Source organism: Drosophila melanogaster, chromosome 3L (genome assembly GCF_000001215.4).
Source record: "Drosophila melanogaster chromosome 3L".
Classification (NCBI taxonomy): Eukaryota; Metazoa; Arthropoda; class Insecta; order Diptera; family Drosophilidae; genus Drosophila; species Drosophila melanogaster.
In genome coordinates, this window is record NT_037436.4 from 8,600,935 (window position 1) to 8,623,934 (window position 23,000).

General features: G+C 45.5%; 6 protein-coding genes and 2 non-coding genes across 13 annotated transcripts; 6 read left to right on the top strand and 2 right to left on the bottom strand.

Moving 5' to 3' along the window:
* Positions 1-71: 71 nt before the first annotated feature.
* Positions 72-1,458, top strand: RpL14 (Ribosomal protein L14). Its single transcript, NM_079251.4, has 4 exons — positions 72-103; positions 380-481; positions 714-908; positions 1,169-1,458. Exons 1-4 carry the CDS (start codon positions 101-103, stop codon positions 1,367-1,369), a joined length of 501 nt encoding a protein of 166 aa, NP_523975.1. The 5' UTR covers positions 72-100; the 3' UTR covers positions 1,370-1,458.
* Positions 539-618, top strand: snoRNA:U49:66Da. The gene has a single exon (NR_001954.1). It is a non-coding gene; the product is annotated as a snoRNA:U49:66Da (small nucleolar RNA).
* Positions 1,014-1,097, top strand: snoRNA:U49:66Db. Its single transcript, NR_001955.1, has one exon. It is a non-coding gene; the product is annotated as a snoRNA:U49:66Db (small nucleolar RNA).
* An 18-nt stretch (positions 1,459-1,476) lies between the features above and the next one.
* Positions 1,477-3,215, bottom strand: CG5989 (uncharacterized protein). Of its 3 annotated transcripts, none has more exons than NM_001274665.1 (4): positions 2,972-3,215; positions 2,331-2,888; positions 1,981-2,269; positions 1,477-1,919 (listed from the first exon to the last, which is right to left on the bottom strand). In NM_001274665.1, the coding sequence occupies exons 1-4, from the start codon at positions 3,061-3,063 to the stop codon at positions 1,581-1,583; spliced, it is 1,278 nt and encodes a 425-aa protein (NP_001261594.1). In that variant the 5' UTR covers positions 3,064-3,215; the 3' UTR covers positions 1,477-1,580. The 3 variants fall into 3 exon arrangements, with proteins under 3 accessions (NP_001261594.1, NP_001261593.1, NP_648242.1); NM_001274664.1 differs by having other exon boundaries at positions 2,331-2,915; NM_139985.4 differs by having other exon boundaries at positions 2,331-2,921.
* A 507-nt stretch (positions 3,216-3,722) lies between these two features.
* CG6282 (uncharacterized protein) lies at positions 3,723-16,140 on the top strand. 4 transcript variants are annotated; one of them, NM_001169910.1, is made up of 7 exons: positions 3,723-3,980; positions 7,569-7,764; positions 8,800-9,422; positions 12,724-12,885; positions 13,668-13,875; positions 13,934-14,129; positions 14,285-16,140. In NM_001169910.1, exons 3-7 carry the CDS (start codon positions 9,231-9,233, stop codon positions 14,475-14,477), a joined length of 951 nt encoding a protein of 316 aa, NP_001163381.1. In that variant the 5' UTR covers positions 3,723-3,980; positions 7,569-7,764; positions 8,800-9,230; the 3' UTR covers positions 14,478-16,140. The 4 variants fall into 3 exon arrangements, with proteins under 4 accessions (NP_001163381.1, NP_788480.1, NP_648243.1 ...); NM_176302.2 differs by lacking the exon at positions 7,569-7,764 and adding an exon at positions 6,125-6,488 and having other exon boundaries at positions 3,723-3,924; NM_139986.3 differs by lacking the exon at positions 7,569-7,764.
* Positions 16,141-16,300: 160 nt separating this feature from the next.
* On the top strand, positions 16,301-18,540 carry S-Lap1 (Sperm-Leucylaminopeptidase 1). Its single transcript, NM_139987.3, has 3 exons — positions 16,301-17,564; positions 17,622-18,086; positions 18,149-18,540. The coding sequence occupies exons 1-3, from the start codon at positions 16,503-16,505 to the stop codon at positions 18,287-18,289; spliced, it is 1,668 nt and encodes a 555-aa protein (NP_648244.1). The 5' UTR covers positions 16,301-16,502; the 3' UTR covers positions 18,290-18,540.
* Positions 18,541-18,953: 413 nt separating this feature from the next.
* S-Lap2 (Sperm-Leucylaminopeptidase 2) lies at positions 18,954-21,157 on the top strand. The gene is made up of 3 exons (NM_168282.2): positions 18,954-20,262; positions 20,318-20,782; positions 20,839-21,157. Exons 1-3 carry the CDS (start codon positions 19,210-19,212, stop codon positions 20,977-20,979), a joined length of 1,659 nt encoding a protein of 552 aa, NP_729394.1. The 5' UTR covers positions 18,954-19,209; the 3' UTR covers positions 20,980-21,157.
* Positions 21,105-22,967, bottom strand: GAPsec (GTPase activating protein, SECIS-dependent read-through). Its single transcript, NM_139988.5, has 5 exons — positions 22,821-22,967; positions 22,674-22,753; positions 22,143-22,615; positions 21,477-22,000; positions 21,105-21,424 (listed from the first exon to the last, which is right to left on the bottom strand). Exons 1-5 carry the CDS (start codon positions 22,838-22,840, stop codon positions 21,310-21,312), a joined length of 1,212 nt encoding a protein of 403 aa, NP_648245.2. The 5' UTR covers positions 22,841-22,967; the 3' UTR covers positions 21,105-21,309.
* Positions 22,968-23,000: the final 33 nt, after the last annotated feature.

The window sequence follows — 23,000 nt, forward strand, 5'->3', positions numbered from 1 at the left end:
CACTAGACCACATGCAACTCTGTGTTTAGCAACACTAACGCCATGCTACCACCGAGCTGTCAAAAAAGTTCTTTCCTTCTCTTTCTTTCCGGTTAGCGTCATGGTAAGAATCGACGAAGGTTTCTGCGGATCGGTTGAAAAATGTGAAAATTCAGCGGTCTAAATGGCCCGAGATGAATTAAATTTGGCGGCCAAGCGAACGGGTCAGTGCGTTGAACGTGTGAATAGCGAAAGCAGCGTAAAAGCGTTGGAAAACCATGGGATATCCAACATTCAAATAGTTCACGTGGTGGTCACCAACACAAGCAACGCGCTGGCCATGCAACAACCGAAATCCAACATTTTCACCCATTTTTAATGGACTTCTCTCTGTTTGCAGCCTTTCGAGAGATTCGTACAAACTGGTCGCATTGCCAAGGCCTCCGCCGGTCCCCTGAAGGGGCGCCTGGTGGCCATTGTCGACGTCATTGACCAAAACAGAGTAAGTGCATCATTCCATAGTGGAGTAACAGCAACAAATTGCCAAGTGACGAGCTCTTGCACATGATGATAATTTGTCTTCTTGATAGGAAGTGCCAACTGACACATAAATGAAGCTAGTTTAACCCTCTGAAAGCAAGCAAGCAAAACCAGCATTTGTTGCTGTACTCCTCCCTTCATGGCCATACATGGTTAAAGTGATCCAAACTAATTAATGGCTTTTCACTTTTCAGGTTCTGGTAGATGGTCCTCTGACTGGCGTGCCCCGTCAGGAATACAGATTGAACAATCTGCATCTGACCAAGTACCGCATCAAGTTCCCCTACACCGCGCCCACGCGCATCGTGCGCAAGGCCTGGACAGAGAGCGACCTGAAGGCCCAGTGGAAGGTCAGCCCCTGGTCCGTCAAGGCACAGAACATCTGCAAGGTATGTACACTGAGCACGAGGAGGATTCGTAGCTGTAGGAAAGTTTACCTATGTAGAGGGGAAAATGTTATACCTCTTCTCTGCCTAGTTGATTACCTCCTTGAACTGCACATGATGATAATTGAAAGTTCTTGATAGGAATTGCCGGCTGACACATATATGAAGCTAATTCTAGTTTATCTGATTACAATCATAGCTAGGCGTCTTCATAAACATTCAGAATAAATCAAGTACTAATGAGAATTTGTCTTCTTTTGCAGCGCTCCTCGTTGAACGACTTTGACCGCTTCAAGCTGCGTTATGCCAAGCGTCAGCGCAACAAGCTGCTGACCATCGCCTTCAACACACTGAAGAAGCGCACCAAGGCTGACGGCACTCCCCGCGTCCTCAAGAAGGATCGTCGCGAGCGTCTGCGTGCCGAGAAGGCCAAGGGTGGCAAGAAGGCCGCGGCCAAGAAGTAAAAAATACTACCTTTAACGAAAGTAACTGCTTGATGAACATCCACCACCATGGAGAAAATAAAAGAAAGTGTTATTTTTAGGAAAAACACAAGCACACTGCCAGCTTTCTTTTGGTTTAACGGTTTTATTTGCTCTCAAGAAACAAAATGATCTTAACAGTCCAATCTTTAAAGCACAGTCTACCAAATAGCTAACGACCAGAGGACCCCGCTCAAGTGGGGCACTTGCCGTAGATGGTCTTCCAGTTGTTGGGATGGTTGTAGCCCAGCAGGATGGGCAAGTGCAGGAACAGCGTGATATGTTCGCCTTGTATCGACGTGGACACCTTGACCCACTTCCGCAGCCACTCGATCATGGCCTCGCTGCTCAGGCTGTCGGGATTCAATCCGCGCAGATAGCAGGAGTAGCGCAAAGCATCCGGTGTCAGGTTGTGAACGCCACCCTCGCGGGTTATGGCCTGGTCCATGTAGTGCACCAGGAAGGCGTGCTCGTGGAGCCGATGTCGCTTGAAGATGCTACTGGGCAGTCCATGAAGGTTGACTAGGTTTCTCTGGAACGTATGCATTAGTGATATGCTTTAGGCTGCATAAAATGTGTCAGATTAAACGTACAACGTGCTTCCGCGACATTCCCAGCAGGGAATATGGTCCTTCGGCGAATATGTCTTTGACATCGATGAGCATCTCAGGCGTGGGGTGTGTGCCGCTGCCCAGCTGGCCCAGGATGTCAGCAAAAGCCGAGTGCTTGGGATGCGATGCCGTCGCTTTGAGCTTGTCCTGCAGGCAGCGAAAGACGTCCTTGTTATTGCATAATCGCCGCTTCATGTAGTAGCTCTGGAACTCGGAGCGCTGCTGCGGAGTCCAGAAATGGGCAGTGAGAAAGGAGCGGGGGTAATAAAAGCTGCGAAAGAACAAATCGGTATACCAAATTTTGCAAGAGTGTTTAGTAGGGCATATCTTACACGAGGGGAAAGAACGCATAGCCCACCATGGGCAGGGAGCAGCCGATCAGAGCTGGTGCCACCTTCATCATGTCCCTTGGCATCTGCATGTACAGCTCCAGCTCCTGGCGATTCAAAGCTCTTATGCCTTGAGGCGAATCATTGGCAATGCGGGCAATCTTGAGGAAACGTTTCATGTCGCCAAAAAAGTCCTTGACGCCATCGAAGAACACCCTGTACAACTGCATGGCCTTGGGGAAGTTCTTTTCGAGCACTTTGTCGTAGTTCTTCACATAGTTGAAGTACCGGGTGAATATGTAGTCCTGCATATTGTCTCGCATCTGATCCCGTTTCGATTTCACAGTGTCCAGCTCCTTGCGCTTCTCGTCTTCGGGTTTCTTAGACGGCGTCGGCTGTGTGGACGACGAGCTGCTGGGCCGGACCTTTGGCTTTTCAATGGGCTTGTTGGCATCCCAGCCCGTTTCGTAGATGACCTTACCCACGCTGGTTATCTCGGCGGCCACATTTCGCTTGATTTGTGGTGGAACCGCTGCTTCGGGCTTCGTTGCGTAGTTCCTGCTGCAGAAAGCTGTTGGCCTCTTATCGCTGGCGCTGGGTAATTGAATTTTAATGCTGACTGATAATTGGGGTCAACTACTCACCTGCTGCACAGGTGTAACAGTCGCCGGCGATCGCGGGGCCAACAGTTGGCCGGAATCGCGGCGCATCGGGCAACGCGCAGCGCCAACGCCATACTGTAACTCCAAGTGGCAGCCAGAAACCAGGAAGAGGCGCGTTATTACGCAACCGCCGACTCCAATGCAGGAGTTGCCCACAAAAATAAAAAAAATTCAAGGAGCAATTACGATTTACTCGATTTGAACAGCTGTTGAACTAGAGATGGAACACAAACAGAGCTGCTCACACGTTTAGCGAGTGTTCTTACCACCGCTGAGCGAATGCACGAACCTATCAGTTTTAACGAAAGTTCCAGCCAAGCAAATATTTATATTTAACGAAAATGTCTGTTAAGTGTTTTGTTTTTGAAATTGCTAGCTTTGTTATTTGTTTAATATAACCATTATAGTTTAGAATATATCCATTGCAGTAAAACTCTTTAATTATAATAGAAGCATGCCAAGTTCCCTGGGCCAAAAATTAAGGCTAAAAAATAGAAGGTATGAAATTGTATGTATATATTCAAACATTATTTATTATATCAGTTTGAAACTAATTTCAATTATTGCTTCATGTACTAAATCTGAAAATCCAGATAAGAATTTCAAATCTCTGGCGCCCACCGTGCAGCAAGCAGTGCGCACTGCTTCACGGCGAAAGGCTTTCTCTCCGCTGGCTGCAGAAATTGCGCTGCTGCTGCGGGAGAAGAGAAAGTGATTTTCAGTCCACCCTGAGTCGTCTGTTGCGTCGGTTGCTCGAGTCCCTTCCGTTGGCCAAAAAACTCGCGGCGGCCGTTCTGTTTGTTTTCGCCTCGTAGATGCTGTCTGCAATCAAGAAGCAAAAAAAAAGGCATTGAAAGCAATAAAAACCAGAGCCAGCGCGGCAACAAGGAGAGAAATTAAGCGTTAGAGCGGCAGGAAACAAACAGAAAAAAATCGTAACTAATCACCAGGCCACTTTTGGCCATTTTGTGGCATAAGCGGAAACGGAAATGTGCGTTAGTTGTTTGGCAGGTCGACAGGAGTGTTGAACGAGGGCGGGGGGCGTGGACGGGGCCGGAAAAGGGGGCGACAAGACCTTCAGCGGGAAATTGTAAAACTTAGCGCGTGTCCAACTTGCTTGACTTTCCACTTGTTTTAGCGCTGAGAAAAGCGGAAAAGCGGAAAAAGACGGACAAAGTTACCCGAAAGACACTCTCTAATGTCTCTTTTTCTAAGCACGTGTGTGCGTGCGTCTTCGTGTGTACATATGTTAGAGTGTATGTGTATGTGCGCCCAACGGTGCGTGTGTGTACGCGTGTTTTTTCCGCTTAGCTTCAATGCGACTTATTTATCTGCCACAGGATATGGGATATATATCGTATATATGCGCACATGTATATTTGTGCGTATATTTAGCCAGCTGGAAAAGCTACAGTTACACTATTGACACTGGTACCCATTTGTTTGTTCGCCCTCTCGTAAAAATAGAACTAACCGAGCGCCATAAATACCACCGACAAAGTGCCTGCTGGTCGGGTTTAATTGAAAAAACGTCAATATTCCTTCAGGCGACCACCCGTTGAGTCCTTGTCCGCGTCAGCGTCCCTCCGAAAAAGTCCTTGGCCAAACTCTGTCGAAGTTCAAGGTGCTGCCATGCTGCCCTGCTGGCCATGCTGGCCACATTAAGTCAATTCCCACGCCTTGTTCGCTGGGATTACATAAAGTGCCAATCTTTGCAACAGAATGCCTTATTTATGGAGATCTCCCAACGCTGGCAGTCAATTCAATATGGATTCGGCTTTATTGAATTGCCCGGCTTTGACTTGCACTTTATGAATATTTAAGTTTAATACATTTTCACTACGTCGCACCGAAGGGAAAACAATTTTGTCGAATTGCACTGCAGAATCCTTGGTTATGGCCAAGCATTAAGGGATCAGAGTGGACAGGACATTTCTATAGATAATATCACTCTGCAAACTTTAATTTCACAGAAGCACTTGCTTGGTGCCAGTTACCCATAACTATATGCACAACTGAAGCTGTGAGTTCCAAATTTCAAGCTGGATAAACGTAATATTTAAATTGGTTCATTCTAAAACCAAATAGTCTAAGCCAGAAATATTTTTGTTCGCAATATCTAGCAAATTTGAATCTTAAATCGTAATCAAAAAATCTCAGATCAAGGATTGCCAAAGAAACAATTACCCCTCAAAGCATTCCTTTTGTCTAAACGTGCAAACGTGATTCTATTTTCAATTACTGGGCCAAAACGGCATGTGGATGCAGCAAATTGCGGTCGGACATGTATAATTAAATTAGGTTTGGTCGCCAGCACGGAATGTTTGACACTATTAATTGCTAGAGACATCCAGCAAGCCGGCAATCAATAGGGTCAGCACAAAGCGTGGTTTGTGCTGGATGTCTAATAACTACTCTTTAAGGTCAACGTTGTAGTTCCGAAACTATGACAACGATTAGCATAAACGGCAAACAGGCAGCCGAGTAAGTGGTGTATCGTACAGCAGGGCAATTTGCAGCTCACTAAATGGAGGTTGTTTAGTCCTCCACTTTGCTGCTGCCATAAAGTTAATCATACGCACCGTTGAACCGCAGCCAATTCCATTACATGGCTGCAATTTTCAGTGCCAAGAGCACGAGAACACACACACACACACACGGACACACACTAGATTGCAGGAAAACAAATACTTGCAGTGCAAAATAAACGGTAGTTGAGCGCGGAAAATCGAGAATTGTCTTGGCTCGACCGGGAAAACGTGTTGTAATAGTTTAAGGTTTATATTTAATCTGTTTTGTTTCCCTCTAATGCAAAGCACATGTAAGTGCACGGAAAGAGGTGTGAAATTAGCTTTGAGCCGATTTTTCCAAGCAGAGTTTACTATACATAACTTTGCAGACTTAACTTTTCCACACTTTTTGTTGATGTGCAAAATAAACTTATCTTAAAGTTTACAGACTTTAGAATTTAATACCACTGCTTATAAATACTTTCGTCAAACAAGAAACTTCCTCTGCAAGATATAAAATTTATATAACTTTCACTCCCATTTTTGAAAACATGTTTAATGTTCTGTTTTTATTATTATTATAAGTCTAAAATAGTTCTCCGTTTGCTGACAAATCCTTGCATAGCTCGCCGGATTCGATTTGTCAAATTATTGGCCGCAAACCCCAATTGGAATTGGCTTTTCTTGTTCAATTGTGGTGGAAAAGTGCATCGTTGCCATTCCTTAATGCCCACAAGAAGGTGGCAACAATGGCAAACGACGCTGGCAAAAAATGCAAAGCACGCGAAAATGCGTTTAAAAGTGGGCACAGCTTGGGAAAGAACTATTTGTTGCCAGAATGTGGGCGAAATCGGGTTTCGGTGCTCCTTGCCGCATATGCAAATTCACTCCTGAGCTTTGCCGCACACAAACAGACTCACACACTCTTGCTCTAAGATACTAAGAACACACAGCCGAGGGAAAACAACAAGCAAATGCAGTGAGTTGCGGTGAGTGTGAGTGACAGCCTGGCAGACACCTTGTCAATGTCTTGCGGCTACGAACGACCCCTGTCCGCTTGGATTCCCCAACGCCGGCGACTCTGCCACGCGTTGCCAAGCAATGCTAAGTGCACTGCAAAAAAGTGGGGGTTACTAGGCCACCTCGTCGCTGATGCACACGCCAATAAAGCTTTGAACTGCAATCCAAAAGATTGACTTCTAAGAGCTGATTTAAATGTCCTTATATATACATACATAAGAAATGCTCGAATAGATGTATTTTTCATTCGAAGAGGTATTTTTCTCAGTGCCCTGAGAGCTCAAAGTAACACAAACAACAGCAACAATGACAAGGAGCAGCGAGGGGCAAGCCAAGTGGCAAGAGCACAGATGACTGACTACACATTTGCATACACTGAGGTGTTTTTTTTCCTTTCTTTCGCCTTGCAGGTGGCACGAGTTTAACACGGTTGCCGCCTTTGTTTTTCGGGCCTTGAATGCGCCGCGGGTGTTGCCTTAATGAATGTGCAATGCTGATGCATTTCTTTTGCAACAATGCGAGGCACAAAAAGCATTGCCTACTTTTGTGGGCCCCCAGGAGAATTGCAACTTGCGAGCAAGTTTGCGCGAATGGGATTAGCTTGGCTTTGGTTTGTGTGTCCGACATCGGCAATTAGGGAAGAGGAAAGCAAATACTTCTGCTTCCAAAAATTTGCTAATTTCACACTTGATTGCAAAGCCGAAAAGTAATTACCCAAATTGCAATTACAATAGCGAACAGCGCATAAATTACGAGGACATCCTGGTAAATGGCAATGCCAATGCAATTAAAAAATCATTAGTGGAAAATTCTGAATTCAATTAAATGCCATTTTAATTTTATAGAACTAATGCTGCACTTTCCATAATTTGGTTGCAAACAGGGACTTTGCTATGCCGTAAAAGTTAATTTAAAATGTAGATAATCACACGCTTAGTAAAACTTATTGGCGATAAAAAGTTCCGACAGCTGCCATGAACTTTATTTTCGAGTTAAATTATTAAGAAGCAGCACCGGACAGAATAAAATCCAATTGAATGTCTTAATAGAAACGAACAGGCAAACTTTTTAATTGCGAAGTATTAACATTAATTCCAAGTGAAGTTTATCCCGTCAAGAGTAAAGTTTTAAAAGCGTCTCCAGACTTCTAAATAATGGAAAATCGCTTGAGCACGTTAAAGTTTCATAACTTTTTTAAGTGAATTTAAATGGACTCTAAAGGGGTAAATTATTCACAAGCCATAAGTAAATCAATTGAAAATTAATATCTCTGCAATAATCCATAAAAATGTACATTTAATTGAGTTGCACAAAAAAAAAAAAAAAACAAAAACATTGCAACCGCAGCTAATCCTTCGGTAGTAAATTTTCCCCAGCTTCTCCATTGTAAAGCTCCCACCCCAAAAATCGATGCCCTGCGGTTTTCCACGTCCATAAACTATAGCCACTATATGTGCGGGCCCAGATTGGCTCACTGCATCCTAGATAACCAACCAAGTCGGCTTGTTAATTATACATGCAGGCTGAAAATGTTGCCCAAATAAGGATCTGTGAAGAGCCCAGTGTGTTTGTGTGTGTGGATATATTTGGATAGTCGAGGGTGCCCAAAGGAAGTGCTGTGCAAATGCAGTCGAGACCAAGGGGCAAATAAAGGCTCAAGAAGTTAAACCAGGCAGCTCAAGTATGTGCCATATAAAACATTTCTCGGCAGACACTTAAAGTCAGCACCAGTGGCTTAAGCAGGATTTTGTTCAAGGGGGCACTGCCTATGCCCCATCGATTCCTTAATATTTCATTGGGTAAGCCCATTTGATGGCTTGGCTTCTTCATAATTCGATTAGGCTTTTGATTTGCCACTTCAGACCACCGCAAATGGGTTAATTCATTAAACTAATTTGATGTATTTTCCAAATCTGCATTAGTGTGGATTACTGATTATTTGTAATGGGCGTTTGGGTGGATTTAACCCCCCCAGGACAGTTCTCATACCTACACCCCTGGCCAAGATAGCATAGCATATGGCTCTAGTCTCCGTTTCGCCAGCGATTTGCCGGCTCAATGCACACAGATTCCCACAAACGAGGCTTGAGATTGTTGCCATATCGAGGTGGTTTCACTCAAATTTGTTTAAAAAGCTGGTGGATGAGGGGTAAAATGTGGCTGCCGGGAGATGGTATTTGCGTGCCGCTGAGCGCGGGAAATTGAATTAAGTTTTCATTTAGCAAATAACTTGCAGCTGCCACAGCATATACAAATTGCATTATTTATTGCACTTTGCAGAGACGACCCCAATATAAACAATCATCACATAAATACGTAATCAACAAGCGGCCCCAAAAAAAAGGCAGACAGCGACTCCTTGGCAGGCGTCCAACGCCATAGACCACCACCACCCGCCATCCACACCACCCAGCCACCCAACCACTGAGCCACCCACCACAGCATGTAAAGCCCTGTGGGCGGTGGGAGTGGCACACACAGACAGCACTTTGAAGGCGACTTTTGGCTAGGTGTGGATGAAGCGATGTGAAGGCACAACATTTTGCAATATTAAAGAACAGCAAAGGGAAGGAGGAGCCAGAGGAGCAGGAGGAGCAGGTGGGTCAGGTGGACAAAGACCAGGACCTGTTGCCAACACGTCCACAAAGCGAGCGGATTGGGTGAAAGCCTGTCTGGCTGGGTGAAAGGTGAAAGCCGAGCGCCGCAACACAATGGCCGTAAATGTACTGGACTACGATCACTTCGCCATTAGCGCCATCGTGGTGGGGAGCCTGCAGTTGGTCTTCTTTCTGATCAACTCTGTGCTCCAAATGGACAAGCTGACGGACTTTGCCGGCGGCGTTAACTTCATCATCATCTCCCTGCTCACTTTCTTTCTCGGCCAAATCGATCGTCCATCGAAGGTAGGTCTAAAATGACTATCTTATTGCAGTTTTATAATAGAATTTAAGTATATTAATTAAAAAGTTTGCGGGCCAAAAAAAACTAGTAGTTATATCGCTTTGTATCTTTCTTTGACATTATAATTTTAATTAATTTCTTATGAATTCATTAATTTTCAAGTTTACTCGGGCTATATTTTAAATAAAACATTTTAGTACCACACTATCTAAAGTAAAAAAGAAACAATATTATCTTTCCTGCTGCAACAATTGATGCATTTTTGCGCAATAAATTATTGAACATCAAAAACATAATAGATTGGTCATTATTTAATTTTGTGCGAAAAAATTGTTATTATTAAAAATGCCAATAATAAATCTCCAATGACTGCAAACCAATTTCGGTGAAAAAATTGCTTTGAATTGCATTCCAATTAAAAGCTGAATATATATTACATTTGATATGTGCGTAATTTATTGCTATAGTTCAATTCTGAACAATGCATAATTTATGTGCAATTTGCTTTATTTTGTTTAATAGCTCGTTGGTTTTCATTGTGCGTTACTTTTTGTGTTAGCAAAATTAAATTCTGTGAACTTGAAGCGTGTCCATAAACAAGTCACCCAACTGGGCGTAAAGTGGGTGTTGGTTTGGTTTTGGGCCCTAGTGGTTTCGGCTGCTGACATTGAAAACTGAGTTTTGCATACGCACACACAGCCACAGACGCATATACAGACACAGATACAGACATCAACGCACACAGACGCAAACATCCAATGCCGACAAACAAAAGGTTACGCCCACTCCGCCCATCGAGGCGCACATTTCAGCTGTTGTTCGTCGTTGTTCCGTTTGTTGTTTCTGTTTTATTTGTAGTTGCTGTAGCTGGTAACTGGTAGTTGGTAACTGGTGGTTGGATGCAGCTGGCACATGCATAGGTCTCCTTCTGGCTGGGCATGACCTTGGCATCGTGAGGGTCCTCAATCCGTCTGTCGGCGTGTCCTTCCGCCGGGCTAACACGATGCCTAAGCAGCTAACTAAGGCTATTTGCGGCCGAAAACAGCTCGAATCCGCTCAAAAGCGAAAGCCAGCCGATTGAACTCCCCAGCCTAAGCCAGTTGGTCCATTGATTAATCCAAATTGATGGCCAATTTCGCTGTTTTCCCGCTCATTAGCACGGCAGTAAAGAGGAAAATTATGTTCACCTTAATTAGTGTCTGCACGCAATTACAAAGTGCGTATGTATGTATGTGTAGCACAGCTTTTAAGGTAAAAATACTTTAAGCCACTGGAAATATCAGTTCTTACCTGCAATGGTCTTAATTAAAGTTAAAATATTTAACAAGGTTTTAATTAAGATTGCTCCAATTATCAAGTGAAATATGAGATGCGAAATTATTTTGGTTTCAATTTTCACTGTTCATTAAAGGCGGCTATCTGCTTCATTATCCTGTTTATCTAGATCCTCTTATTTTAATGAATATGAGGCCTACTTGGCGAGCTCAGTAAGGATATATCTGTGATATTAATAAAATATGATACGCTTGAAGGGACGTCAATAAACAAAGACCTTAAAAGCTTTTCGTTCGGTTTTCAGTTTTAAACGCCACCCAATGTATCGATTTGTTGGCCTGGCCCATGGAAAGCTGGTTAAGGGCTTTAAGCAATTTGGCCATGACAACAAATACAAATTGAGAAATAAATTCATTCTTATCTGCTGTTGGTTTTTGTTGACCAAACACACGCGTGTGCTGGTAAATCAACAGAATGCACTGTTCTTTCGACCACAAACACATTTATGTGCATTTAATTTTTGCTCCCACTCGCAAAATAAACATAGGAGTAAATATTGAAGTATGAATTCTCGCTGGAGCACTTAAGCTGCAGTTCAATTAAATTTTTGTTGCCACATTAATGTGGCGAACTAACGAATTGGCTATCGATCGTAAATTAAAATTAAATTTCCGCCCTCAGCTCGAATTAAGTTGGCAATGCAAAATTTATTTAAAGCCTTGCGCAGAACGTAGGGTGGAGGGGGATGAGGTGGAAAATGGCGGTCGCAGGACGTCGAGCGGAAACGGAAGTGCTGCCATTGCTTGTGGCCGTTGTTGCTTGTACTGTACACTATGCAGCTGTGATGGCCATAAAAATGGTTTACAACCAGCTTATGCAGTCGCCCGTCGATGGTTTATCGCCGTTCAGAGTCGCTTAATAAATCGAGCGATAAAATAGCTTGAGCCCCCCTGGTTGAAAGCTGAAAGGCAGCTCAATCAATCGACAAAATGGGCAATCAAGTCCGCCCTGCGATACGACAAACCCATTAAACTATCAACTGTTTGAGGCACCACCATCCCATCCCCCCACCCCGCTCCTTCAATAAGAATGCCCTTCCATAATGCCATACAACCCGGTGACCTCGTCCTCTGCCAGTGACTTTGGTTACGGTTACGGTCATGAACCGGGCCAAAACGCCCATTCGCTGCCATTGACAAAGCAATTTAACAATTTTTCCAGCATTTCTCATGGCGACGCTTGACGAACGGCTCCTCCATGAGAAATGCATTTCTGATTCAGTTCGGCCCGTCAATGCCGTTTATAAATATGCAAAGTGCATTCGACTCATTCATTATTGAACCAGCCAACCAACAAATCCCGTGTCCATTTTTGGGCCAGGGCGGAGGATCATAGAACGGCTGGCAGTCGTGCGTGCTGCGCTTTATTTATGCAAAATTTGCATGACCACCGAAAGTGGTTTTGTAAAATAAAATATCGCCAGCAAAAAATACAAGAAAATTCGACTTTGTGCGGCAAAAGAGAAAACTCGTGCAAATTGCTCGTTGGCCAATGAATTTTTACCACAGAGTTGTGGGCACGAATGGCGGGATACCCTAGGTGAGCAAAATGCCAATTTTTGTTATTGCGGAGATACCGAAATAGTTACGAGTGCGCCTTCCTGGCCAAGGATAGCAGCTCAGCCTTGAACTCTAACTTTCCCAGAGCCTGCCGAATATTTCTCATTCGTCTAAATGGCAGATAGTAAATGTTTATTGCAAGCGGAGGTGATCTAAACAGCAGTTTATCGCCAGTTTATTGCCCAGGAACACCTTTGCTGTTTTAGCCTACTTCTTAAGGCTTTTAAAGCTTGGATCTTAAAATTAAATGGGATTAAATTCATACCATTTCGTGCATTGCTAACAGCTTTATTATTTCCATTTAAAGTAATGATAACAGCTTATTGGGATATTAACTTGATTATTTTAAGGCTGTAAGCACTTATTTAAGATCTTAGTTAAGAACTACAGTTATGAATTTCCGTTCCAGGCCTACGATAGTCGCCAGCTGATGGTCACGCTCTTCGTTTGCCTGTGGGGCGCTCGGCTGTCCGGATATTTACTATATCGAATCGTAAAGTTGGGTCGCGACAAACAGTTCGAGGATACCCGTCGCAACATCATCCGCTATGCGGTCTTCTGGACCTTCCAGGTGAGTTCCGCTGGGACCAAAGTTGGTGGGTGTAGTTTCGGTGGAGGGGGTCAGGGAAAAATCGTTTGCGTCAGCCACTTTTCAATTCGACGCTCAATGACAGAACCTTCAACTTGCTGGTGGAAAATCAATCAAACTGTCACTAATTGACACGCGCCCAGAGGTTTTGAATATTTCATATTTCAGCACCTGTCGTCCGTGCGAGCTCGACATGGCTGGTGGAAATGGTAATCTCAATGTGGCCCAGAACCAGAGGCTCAGACCCAGACCGACCAACAATTAAAACGCCATTCTCTCTGGCAGAGTGACATGACACATGTGGGCGACACCAGCTAAACGTTAAGTGGATGGCTGGGTTGGGTGGCTTGGGTTGCTTTTGGGTGGTTTTGGTTGGCTGATGTCTGATGGCTAGTGGCTAAGTGGGTGGTTGTACTGCCAAGTGGGCTGGCTGGCTTGCTGGTGGTTGCAGTCCGTTTATTGTCCGTGGTGCTGCCGGCATTGGCATTGGCATTGCCACTGGCGTTGGCGTGCTGCATGTGGCATGTCCTGCCATCGTTTTGTCTTCATTTATTTCCCATTTCACCCGAATTCCAATCACTTGTTGCCAGTTGAAATACTGTCATTGAAATCTGAGCATAAATGCCGCAATGGATATATGCCTGGGGTATTTGCATCCACTTTGGCAATATAACTTTTGGATTCACTAGAACTGTGTTATATGAAATAAGCACTTAAATTATTAAAAACTGCTACATATCAGAAATCATATTTCTTTTTTTAAGGCTGTTTGGGTGTACATTGTGTCACTGCCTGTAATAATAATTAATTCACCGCGCCACTCGCAGCCGCGTGCCCCAAAGACCATGACCACACTGGACTCCACGGGCACGGGCATGTTCATCGTTGGCCTGCTGGCGGAGACCTATGCGGATCTGCAGAAGTTCTCCTTCCGCCAGGATCCGGCCAATCAGGGCAAGTTCTGCAATGATGGTGAGCTAGAAATAATTAACTTTAAATATATACAATACAATGTGTGCAAATTGAAAAGGACTGTGGAGCGTGTCGCGGCATCCGAACTACTTTGGCGAAGTGGTCATCTGGTGGGGCATCTTTGCCATATCCCTCAATGTGATCAGTGGCCACGAGTGGGTGGCGATTGCCTCGCCCATTTTCACTACGATGATCATTCTCTTTCTGTCGGGGATTCCCCTGCGAGAACGAAGCGCCGATGAGAAGTACAAAGAGTAAGTTGAAATATTTATTTAAAATAATCTAGTAAGCCCTTTTTTCTCTACGAGTAAGGGATATGAAAAGATAATTGACTTTAAGTAGTTCATTAATAAATTATAGAGCCGTCTATTAGTTAAATGATTTATTATTCTATCCAACCTTTTTCCAGTCAACTGGAGTACCGGAAGTACAAAGCCTCCACCTCGCCACTGATACCAGTGCCTCCTGCTGTCTACGTGGAGGTGCCCAGTGCTTTGAAGTTCATCCTGTGCTGCGAGTTCCCCATCTACGATTCGATGCGAATTCAAAAGGACCTCAGTCCATACTCCCTGTCCATAGCACGCTCCCACTCGCACATCTAGCAGTCAGTGGCCCACTCCAGCAGTGCAGCTGGGGTGGGTCAGATGAATGCCCATGGCCATTCGGTGGGTCACTCCCTACACCGGGGTCAGTGCTATGGAGCCAATGGCGGCGATGCCGAGAGCCACCAGAACTGCGGCGGTAGCTGCCGGAACGTGCACGTCAAGTCGAATCCGTACCAGTGCGAGGCGGGCTATGGCCACTATCCGGTTTGCCACACGGACGACGATACGGATGACGGAATCATTTACATGGACCGCACCCACTTCTACCACGACCAGGAGCAGGCGCACGTGGTGAAATCGGTGGCGGTTCCCAGTACAAAGTGCAGCTACCTGGCCGAGGAGGAGCTGGCCTCCGACTACGATGAGGATGTGCCGGCCATCGATCTCAGCAAGGCCACCAGTGTGGAGAGCTTAGGCACCCGGGTGCAGACGGAGCATGCCGTGAACGCCGATGGGTTGCCCGTGACAGTGACCACGATTTTGTGATTGCCACTTTAAGATTTGGTCGCGATCAGTGTCAGGTTATTCGGATCGGGTTTTTATATCGGTTGTACAACGGGTGGAACTCTTTTGCTCGAATTTTATACCTTTGAAATGATTATCTGCTTTTTGGGGGATATAATTGTTCAGCAAATTCATGCCGCGAAGTAATATTCTTCTATACTAATGAGATATATTTATTCGCAATTTGGTAAATAGATAAAGATATCTGTTTTTTGCAAAATAAGCTGGGCACAAATAAATCAAATTTAAAAGTCTTAAATCTAATTTCGGTGTGTAAAGGACAAAGATAAGAAATGTTAGGAGATCGATGGTAAAAAATCTTTTTTCAAACCAAAACCTCGTAGTCCAAGATGAATGTTCTTGTATATAGAATGAATAACCAAATATGTTAAAGATATTAGATATAAAATTCTTTCCACACTCTTGTGCATAATTGAAGCCAGGCCTAAAAGTGCTGGCCCGAAATGACATTTTTTTTTGATGACGAATGCCAAAGTACCGTAGAGTACCCAGCATCATGGATACTCACAGCTGTTTAACACTCTAGTCTCTATGCTACTGTTGCTCAAATAACTAATGTGCCTCTTATGTGCTCTGCGCACCCCTAGATTGTTGCACTCCTTCAAAGTTTACGCTAGTCTCTGTTGAATCCACTGTTGCTCCCCCCTCTCAAAGAACGAACTTCAACTATATAGACCTGTAGCTATATCTAATATACATATATCTATTTCTCAACTGCATACTTTCGCATTAAACCGCGAACCGCAAACCACACACCCCACCAAACGAAAGGAATCGAATCTGAAGCCATTTAAACTAAAACATATCCCGAGGCAACGGCAACCCAACCAAAGGACGATTTACACATACAATAAGTACAAGAATTGTCGCAGTGAATTACGATAGAGGACGTTCGATAGCCAATGTTATTTTATATACCGGAATATATGTATGTATATCTGCTCACTGTAGCTAAATCGAAATATACCCATGTATGGAAGTTACCACAAATGTTGCCCCATTAGTGTACGTATACGTGACGTGTCTGTGTCTAGTTGGTGTCTCAAATGTTAAGCAGTATTATAACTAATGAACGAATTGTACCTAAATGATTATGCTGAGTATGGAAACTAATAAACGAAACCAAAGTAAATGTAAAGTAAAGTCTTTCTATATAGTAAATAGGATACGAACAATCAATCCGTGTAGGCCATGGAAAATGGTATAGATGGCCCTGGAACAACTGTCATCCGACTTTCGTATCCATTTGCTACCTAACCCCTAGGCAGCTCCCTAGAATTCAGTATCCGTGATCGTTTCGTAGAGTTAAGAACTCATCAAAAAAAATTTAACGTAAAAAAATTGCTTATTGCACTAGACCCCATTTCGACTATTTGTTATTTCCAATTTATTGGAAACAAAATTTTACGAACGATAAATTCATAGTTTTTTTTTTCTCTCGATTTTGGAACAACATTTTTTTGAAGGGTACTTTACGTGTGCAGAAGTACTGGGACAATGTTCGGAAAAACTCGTCAGTTGCTATTCAGCGTTTGCATTCGGTCCCCGGTGTGCCGACGATATGTCCCGAAGTTCATCAAGCGTTCATACGCCTCGCAGGCGGTTAACCAGATGCTGCTGCTCCAGCAGATGGACATCTGTGCGGATCAGCCGTCGCGAGCCTTGGTCATAGGCGTCTATGCGGATGAGGAGGACAAGAACGATGCCGGCATTCTGACCCCCGCCGGCTGGCGTTATAATCTTCAAAAGACAAATGGTCGTCTGATAGAGGTGCTCCGGATGTCGGGACCCATGCCCAAGAGAGGCGAGGCCCGTCTTCTCTTCGCCGTTGAGCCGGAGCGTATTCCCTATTATTCTGTGGTGGCGGTCGTTGGTCTGGGTAAGGAGTGCTTGGGCTATAATCCCTATGAGGTCCTGGACGAACAGAAGGAGGCTATCCGAAGGTCGGTGGCCGCTGCCTGTAGGATTCTCGCCGAGTTGGATACCGATCGTATTGAGGTGGAGAACTGCGGACACGCCGAATCGGCTGCCGAAGGTGCCGCCTTGGGTATCTGGTTGTACCAGGAATTGCGCGATCCCAAGACCCGAATCTTTGTTCCGGCCATCGATTTGTACGCCACCAAGGACGAGGTCTGCGACATAGAAGGATGGCGCATTGGGCTGCAAAAGGCTGCCGCGCAGAACCTGACCCGCCAGTTGCAGGAGATGCCCTCCAACCTTTTGACCCCCACTGCCTTTGCCCAGAATGTCGTCGAAGTGCTCTGTAAGTCCGGCGTCAATGTAGAGGTCAAAGTCGAGGGTTGGGCTGAGAGCCAGTCGATGCACGCCTTCTTGGCGGTGGGAAAGGCCTCTTGCGAACCACCAATCTTTCTGGAGCTGAGCTACTACGGCACCTGCGCGGAGGAGAGACCCATCGTCCTGGTTGGACAGGGCATCACCTACGATGCCGGCGGTCTGTGCCTGAAGAAAAAGAAGGAGCTCTTCAACATGCGCGGCGACATGACTGGAGCGGCTGTGGTGGTGGCCACATGTCGGGCCGTTGCTGGACTTAGATTGCCTGTAAGACACTCGAGACGCGTCCCCAGGTAGTTCCGTTATTAATCAATCCCATTTCAGGTCAATATCCGAGGCCTTATTCCTCTGTGCGAAAACGTCGTTGGCTGCAACTCCTTCCGACCAGGTGACATGGTCAAGTCTATGAATGGCAAGACCATTGAGGTGCAGTGCACGGATCACGAGGATGTCTTGGTTCTGGCCGATGCCCTGCTGTATGCCCAGAACTTCTGCCCCAAGTGCATCATTGACATCGGCACCTGTTCGGGATACATGCGTCAGTCCCTCGACGAAGCTGCTTGCGGTGTGTTCACCAACTCCGAGATCCTTTGGCAGCAGATCAAGCACGCCAGCATGCACACTGGAGACCGCGTGTGGCGCTTCCCGTTGTGGAACTTCTACAGCAAGGCGGTTCGTGCCGGAGGACGAAGTGATGTCCAGAACTACGGTATCGGTCGTGGTGGACGCCCTTGCAAGGCTGCCGCCTTCCTTCGTGAATTTGTGCCTTGCGGCCAATGGATGCATATTGTAAGTTGCACTTTGCTTAGCATGGCTTAAATTATATTCAACTAATACTTTTATTCGCCTAGGATGCCACCAATGTGATGGTCACCAACGGTATTGACTTCGAGTACCTGCGACGCGGAATGGCTGGCCGACCCACTCGTACTCTTATCGAATTCATTGCACAGACGATCTGCAAAGACACCGCTCCCAAGATGGGCAAGTAGGACGAAGTGCAGAGATCGGGCCATGAGCAGCTGACCGAAGATGCGAAATCCCAACGGCAGTGACAGCGCTATCACTATGTCCATATTTTGGTGAAATATTTTGAAGTCTGTGCAGGATGGATGTCTTTAGTCAGTTCGTCAGCGTCCCCTAAAAATTTCCAACGACATTGTTCCCAGGGAAAAAATGTTTGTTCGTTTTAAGTAAACATAAACATATTAAGCAAATTAATAAAAAAAAAACCTTAAGATGCACTCAAATCGAAATTTTTTTGTAAATGGTTCTTAATGATATTTGCAAATATAATGGTTCTTAGAAATGGCATGAGTACTTATTGGGATACAAGCCTATGCATATTGGCTTTTCAATAAGCCTATACAATATATTTAGATATTTCATGGATATCGCCTTTGGGGAATTTATGTAGTTGAAGTAACTTATACAGGAAAATGTACATTGTAATGAAAATCGAATCTGTGGTATGCGTAGTAATGGTATCTAGCGATTTTATGACTTTTATTGAGTGCATTAGACAGTTGCAAGAACATTAACCTTCGATTGCTATTTTGTGCAAAAGCATGTTGCAAATCGCAACACAATTGACATTTGGAGCATTTCATCTTAAGAACATATTCTCTAAAAAATTCGCACTTAGCAGGCAGAGATTTTACATTAAAATCCTGATGATCTAGCAACCTTATCGAGACTAATGTCAGTGCTACGTCGGAACTGAAACATAGGACTAGCTCAGTCTTATTTTTATTCGTTTCGAGGTTGAACACGTACACACTTTTAGCTAGTCTGGGTGAAAAAATTTCATGAATTATTTTGAAGCGGCACAGAAAATCGAAGAGAAAGTTTTCAATACTAGTAGTAATATTATTCAGCATTCATCAAAGTTTTAAGTTAAACTTCAAGCAAAATGTTTCGGTTTTCTCGCAATGCCATAACCCGGGCGTGTAGTCTCTCCATTCGTCGGCCGGAGGTGATCCGTCATCGCAGGTACGCCTCGCAGGCGATCAACCAGATGCTGCAGCTGCAGCAGATGGAGATCTGCGCGGATCCTCCGTCGCGTGGCTTGGTCGTTGGAGTCTACGCCGACGAGGAGGACAAGAACGACGCTGGCATCCTGACGCCAACCGGCTGGAAGTACAATGTGCAGAAGACGCACGGTCGGTTGCTAGAAGTGCTGCGAATGTCCGGACCCATGCCCAAAAGGGGAGAGACCCGCCTCCTGTTCGCCGTGGAGCCGGAGCGCGTGCCCTACTATTCGGCGGTGGCAGTTATCGGTTTGGGTAAGGAATGCCTGGGCTATAACCCATACGAGGTGCTCGACGAGCAGAAGGAGGCCATCCGACGGTCGGTAGCGGATGCCTGCCGAATACTCGCTGAACTGGACACCGACCGCATCGAAGTAGAGAACTGTGGACACGCCGAATCTGCCGCGGAGGGAGCAGCTCTCGGGATCTGGATCTACCAGGAGCTTCGCGATCCCAAGCGGCGAATCTCAGTGCCTTCCATCGATCTGTATGCCACTAAGGATGAGATTTGCGACATAGAAGGATGGCGTATCGGCCTGCAAAAGGCTGCCGCGCAGAACCTGACCCGCCAGTTGCAGGAGATGCCCTCCAACCTTTTGACCCCCACTGCCTTTGCCCAGAATGTCGTCGAAGTGCTTTGTAAGTCCGGCGTCAATGTAGAGGTCAAAGTCGAGGGTTGGGCTGAGAGCCAGTCGATGCACGCCTTCTTGGCGGTGGGAAAGGCCTCTTGCGAACCACCAATCTTTCTGGAGCTGAGCTACTACGGCACCTGTGCCGAGGAGCGACCCATCGTCTTGGTTGGGCAGGGAGTGACTTACGATGCAGGTGGTTTGTGCTTAAAGGAGAAGCAGGAACTTTTCCACATGCGCGGAGATATGACTGGTGCGGCCGTAGTGGTGGCCACTTGTCGTGCTGTCGCTGGCCTGAGGTTACCGGTAAGTGACTGGATGACCCGATGTTATTCCTTGGATAACCATATATTACCGTTAGGTCAATATTCGTGGACTAATACCCCTGTGCGAGAACGTTATTGGATGCAATTCCTTCCGTCCTGGAGACATGGTGAAATCCATGAATGGCAAGACCATTGAGGTGCAGTGCACCGACCACGAAGATGTTCTAGTGCTGGCGGATGCCCTTCTGTACGGGCAGAACTTCTGTCCGAAGTGCATCATTGACATTGGCACCTGCTCGGGATATATGCGCCAAGCGTTGGATGAGGCTGCCTGTGGGGTGTTTACCAACTCTGAGATCCTTTGGCAGCAGATCAAGCACGCCAGCATGCACACTGGAGACCGCGTGTGGCGTTTCCCCCTGTGGAACTACTACAGCAAGGCGGTGCGTGCCGGTGGACGCAGTGATGTCCAGAACTACGGTATCGGTCGTGGTGGACGTCCTTGCAAAGCTGCCGCTTTCCTTCGTGAATTTGTGCCTTGCGGCCAATGGATGCATATTGTAAGTTTTGTTTTTATTAGTTGTAGGACTTTGATTTGATTTGTGATTTAATCCAGGATGCCACCAACGTGATGATCACACGTGGTGATGAGTTCGAGTATCTGCGAGAGGGCATGGCCGGACGTCCAACAAGGACACTCATCGAGTTTATTGCACAGTCCATATGCAAGGACACAGCTCCAAAGCTTAACAAGTGAACCTTCGAACGGTGTTTAAGTTTAATGAGACGATGCCACACGTTCATCGGTATTCTTTTAACGACTGACCAACCTATGACTTCTTTAACGTTCTGACGTTTATCTAATTGGGACCACGAAATGTTAAAATTAATTCGTTTATTAATGACATACAAATTATAAGTCATGTAAAAAAGTGAAAATGCGTGTACTTATTGGACTTCCTGTAAGGGTGCGTTTCCAAGATTGGGGCTAACTAAAGTATAGTTGATTGCTTGGTTCTTTCAGTTGTTAAACTAACTAGGGGGCTTTGCAAGCATTTGGGCACAAGGATATATTTCTGGAGGAATGCTACGCCAATGATCCGGCATGAGCAATCACAACATTAATGTCAATTGGCGGATAGTTTTGCAAGAGTTTCACATTCGAGGCAAAGTCGTTTTCCAAAATTGCTTCCCTTTGGATTCTGCAAAATTTCATATTAGTTCTTGCTTTATACTAAAGCTAAGTTTACTTACAATATCATTGAACAGCATATTTTTATCAGAAAATCAAATCGCTGTTCGTCCGCAAACACGGAATCCCAAATGCGCAGTACATCTGGCAGTGGAAACTCCTGCGACAGGAGCAGTGTGAGCCACCTGAAGCTGTAATACTGCGGATGCAGCTCTTGGCTCCTGAGTAGCTCGTAAATGCTTAGGTCCTTTGATTTCAGCATATTCGATAGCCTGGCCATCATGAACTTGATGCCGCCTTCTGCGTCGTCTAGTGTTTTAATAAAAAAGTCTCTTATCTCGCTCATCAGGGCGGTAAAACAAAAGAAACAATCAGCCTCAGCGTGGGCGCGATATGTGAGGTCAGGATCGGAGGCCATAACATAGTAAATGGGTCCCACGATTTCGTTCATGCCCTGGACATATCCCTGGCCGGGATTTAGTTTGGCATAGATGAACAAAATGCGTTGCACAACTTCCCAGTGAGCCTCTTGGCCCTCCTCCATGGCGGCATAGTTTTCAACGGAGCGTTTTGTAATCAAATTTATCTATATAGAGCACACATATTCATTAGGTTTGGGGCAGTTCCAGATGGGCTTACTTACTTGCTGCTAAAATCCACACGGTATGCATGAATGAAACAACACATTCTGAGCTTATTGTCTAGCACAATTCCGATCTTGAACTCACCTTTGTCATGCCGAGGCCCTTGCGTTCCACATTCGCCGAACTTAGAACGGCGGGAACCACCCGTTCGTGGAGCCTTCGTCCATGCTCTCCTTTGCTGTGGACCACAATCTCGCAGGGATAATCGGTGGGCTGCTGGAAAAAGGATATGTCCGGGCACAAGCGGCGGACATCCTTGTCGATTTGCAGTAGAAACTCGTTATCATTGAAGAACGTGTTCCACGCGCTTTCGGGTCCCTCGCTCAGCGGATGATCTTGCAGGCCAACGCCCCCCGAATCGACTTTGTCCCCATCTCCTCCGTCTACGCTAGCTCTATTGCTCGAGTGTCCGGGGGGCAGGACTAGCTCCTCGATGAACTGTTTATACAGGGCTCGCTTTTGGGCCAAGGTTGTGGTCCAACTACTGCGCCTAGGCCCCAAATAGCCAAGGAGTAGCTTCCAACTGAGTGCTCGAAAACTCTGCACATCGGGCACACCTGTGGAGTGCTCAGACTTCAAATTTTGAACATTTCAAATGCACTCTTAGCTTTCTACCATTAAATGCCAGTTTCCTGAGTTGTTTCAGGTCAATTAAATCCTGTGGCCCCGCCAAAACATCCTCAAATTCCTTGACTCTGCATTTTGGTTAGAGAAAGTCTTTGTTTACGGAGAAGTTTGGATTAGCTTAGAATAACAGCTTACCGCGCCTTGAAAATAGACATGCTGCGGCTTTATGTGGGCGGGGCTATGCTGAGATCTTGCAGTACCCCTATGTGTAATTAATTAAAGCTTTATCTCAGTTTTATGCTGGGTGAAATCTGCAGGTATAAAACACAACAAAACAATGGGCGTTGCCAGATGGTTCGAGCTCTAATCGATTAT

Excerpts from the sequence above, each read along its gene's own strand:
- RpL14 (NM_079251.4), top strand. Across the intron at positions 482-713 it reads ACGTCATTGACCAAAACAGA|GTTCTGGTAGATGGTCCTCT; the intron begins GTAAGTGCATCA and ends TTCACTTTTCAG. Across the intron at positions 909-1,168 it reads AGGCACAGAACATCTGCAAG|CGCTCCTCGTTGAACGACTT; the intron begins GTATGTACACTG and ends CTTCTTTTGCAG.
- CG5989 (NM_139985.4), bottom strand. The coding sequence starts at position 3,063 with ATGGCGTTGGCGCTGCGCGTTGCCCGATGCGCCGCGATTCCGGCCAAC. Across the intron at positions 2,922-2,971 it reads CTGTTACACCTGTGCAGCAG|CGCCAGCGATAAGAGGCCAA; the intron begins GTGAGTAGTTGA and ends TCAATTACCCAG. Across the intron at positions 2,270-2,330 it reads TATGCGTTCTTTCCCCTCGT|CTTTTATTACCCCCGCTCCT; the intron begins GTAAGATATGCC and ends GTTCTTTCGCAG.
- CG6282 (NM_001169910.1), top strand. The coding sequence starts at position 9,231 with ATGGCCGTAAATGTACTGGACTACGATCACTTCGCCATTAGCGCCATC. Across the intron at positions 12,886-13,667 it reads CGGTCTTCTGGACCTTCCAG|GCTGTTTGGGTGTACATTGT; the intron begins GTGAGTTCCGCT and ends TCTTTTTTTAAG. Across the intron at positions 13,876-13,933 it reads GGGCAAGTTCTGCAATGATG|GACTGTGGAGCGTGTCGCGG; the intron begins GTGAGCTAGAAA and ends CAAATTGAAAAG.
- S-Lap1 (NM_139987.3), top strand. The coding sequence starts at position 16,503 with ATGTTCGGAAAAACTCGTCAGTTGCTATTCAGCGTTTGCATTCGGTCC. Across the intron at positions 17,565-17,621 it reads TTGCTGGACTTAGATTGCCT|GTCAATATCCGAGGCCTTAT; the intron begins GTAAGACACTCG and ends ATCCCATTTCAG. Across the intron at positions 18,087-18,148 it reads GCGGCCAATGGATGCATATT|GATGCCACCAATGTGATGGT; the intron begins GTAAGTTGCACT and ends TTATTCGCCTAG.
- S-Lap2 (NM_168282.2), top strand. The coding sequence starts at position 19,210 with ATGTTTCGGTTTTCTCGCAATGCCATAACCCGGGCGTGTAGTCTCTCC. Across the intron at positions 20,263-20,317 it reads TCGCTGGCCTGAGGTTACCG|GTCAATATTCGTGGACTAAT; the intron begins GTAAGTGACTGG and ends TATTACCGTTAG. Across the intron at positions 20,783-20,838 it reads GCGGCCAATGGATGCATATT|GATGCCACCAACGTGATGAT; the intron begins GTAAGTTTTGTT and ends GATTTAATCCAG.
- GAPsec (NM_139988.5), bottom strand. The coding sequence starts at position 22,840 with ATGTCTATTTTCAAGGCGCG. Across the intron at positions 22,754-22,820 it reads ATGTCTATTTTCAAGGCGCG|AGTCAAGGAATTTGAGGATG; the intron begins GTAAGCTGTTAT and ends ACCAAAATGCAG. Across the intron at positions 22,616-22,673 it reads CAGGAAACTGGCATTTAATG|GTGTGCCCGATGTGCAGAGT; the intron begins GTAGAAAGCTAA and ends AGCACTCCACAG.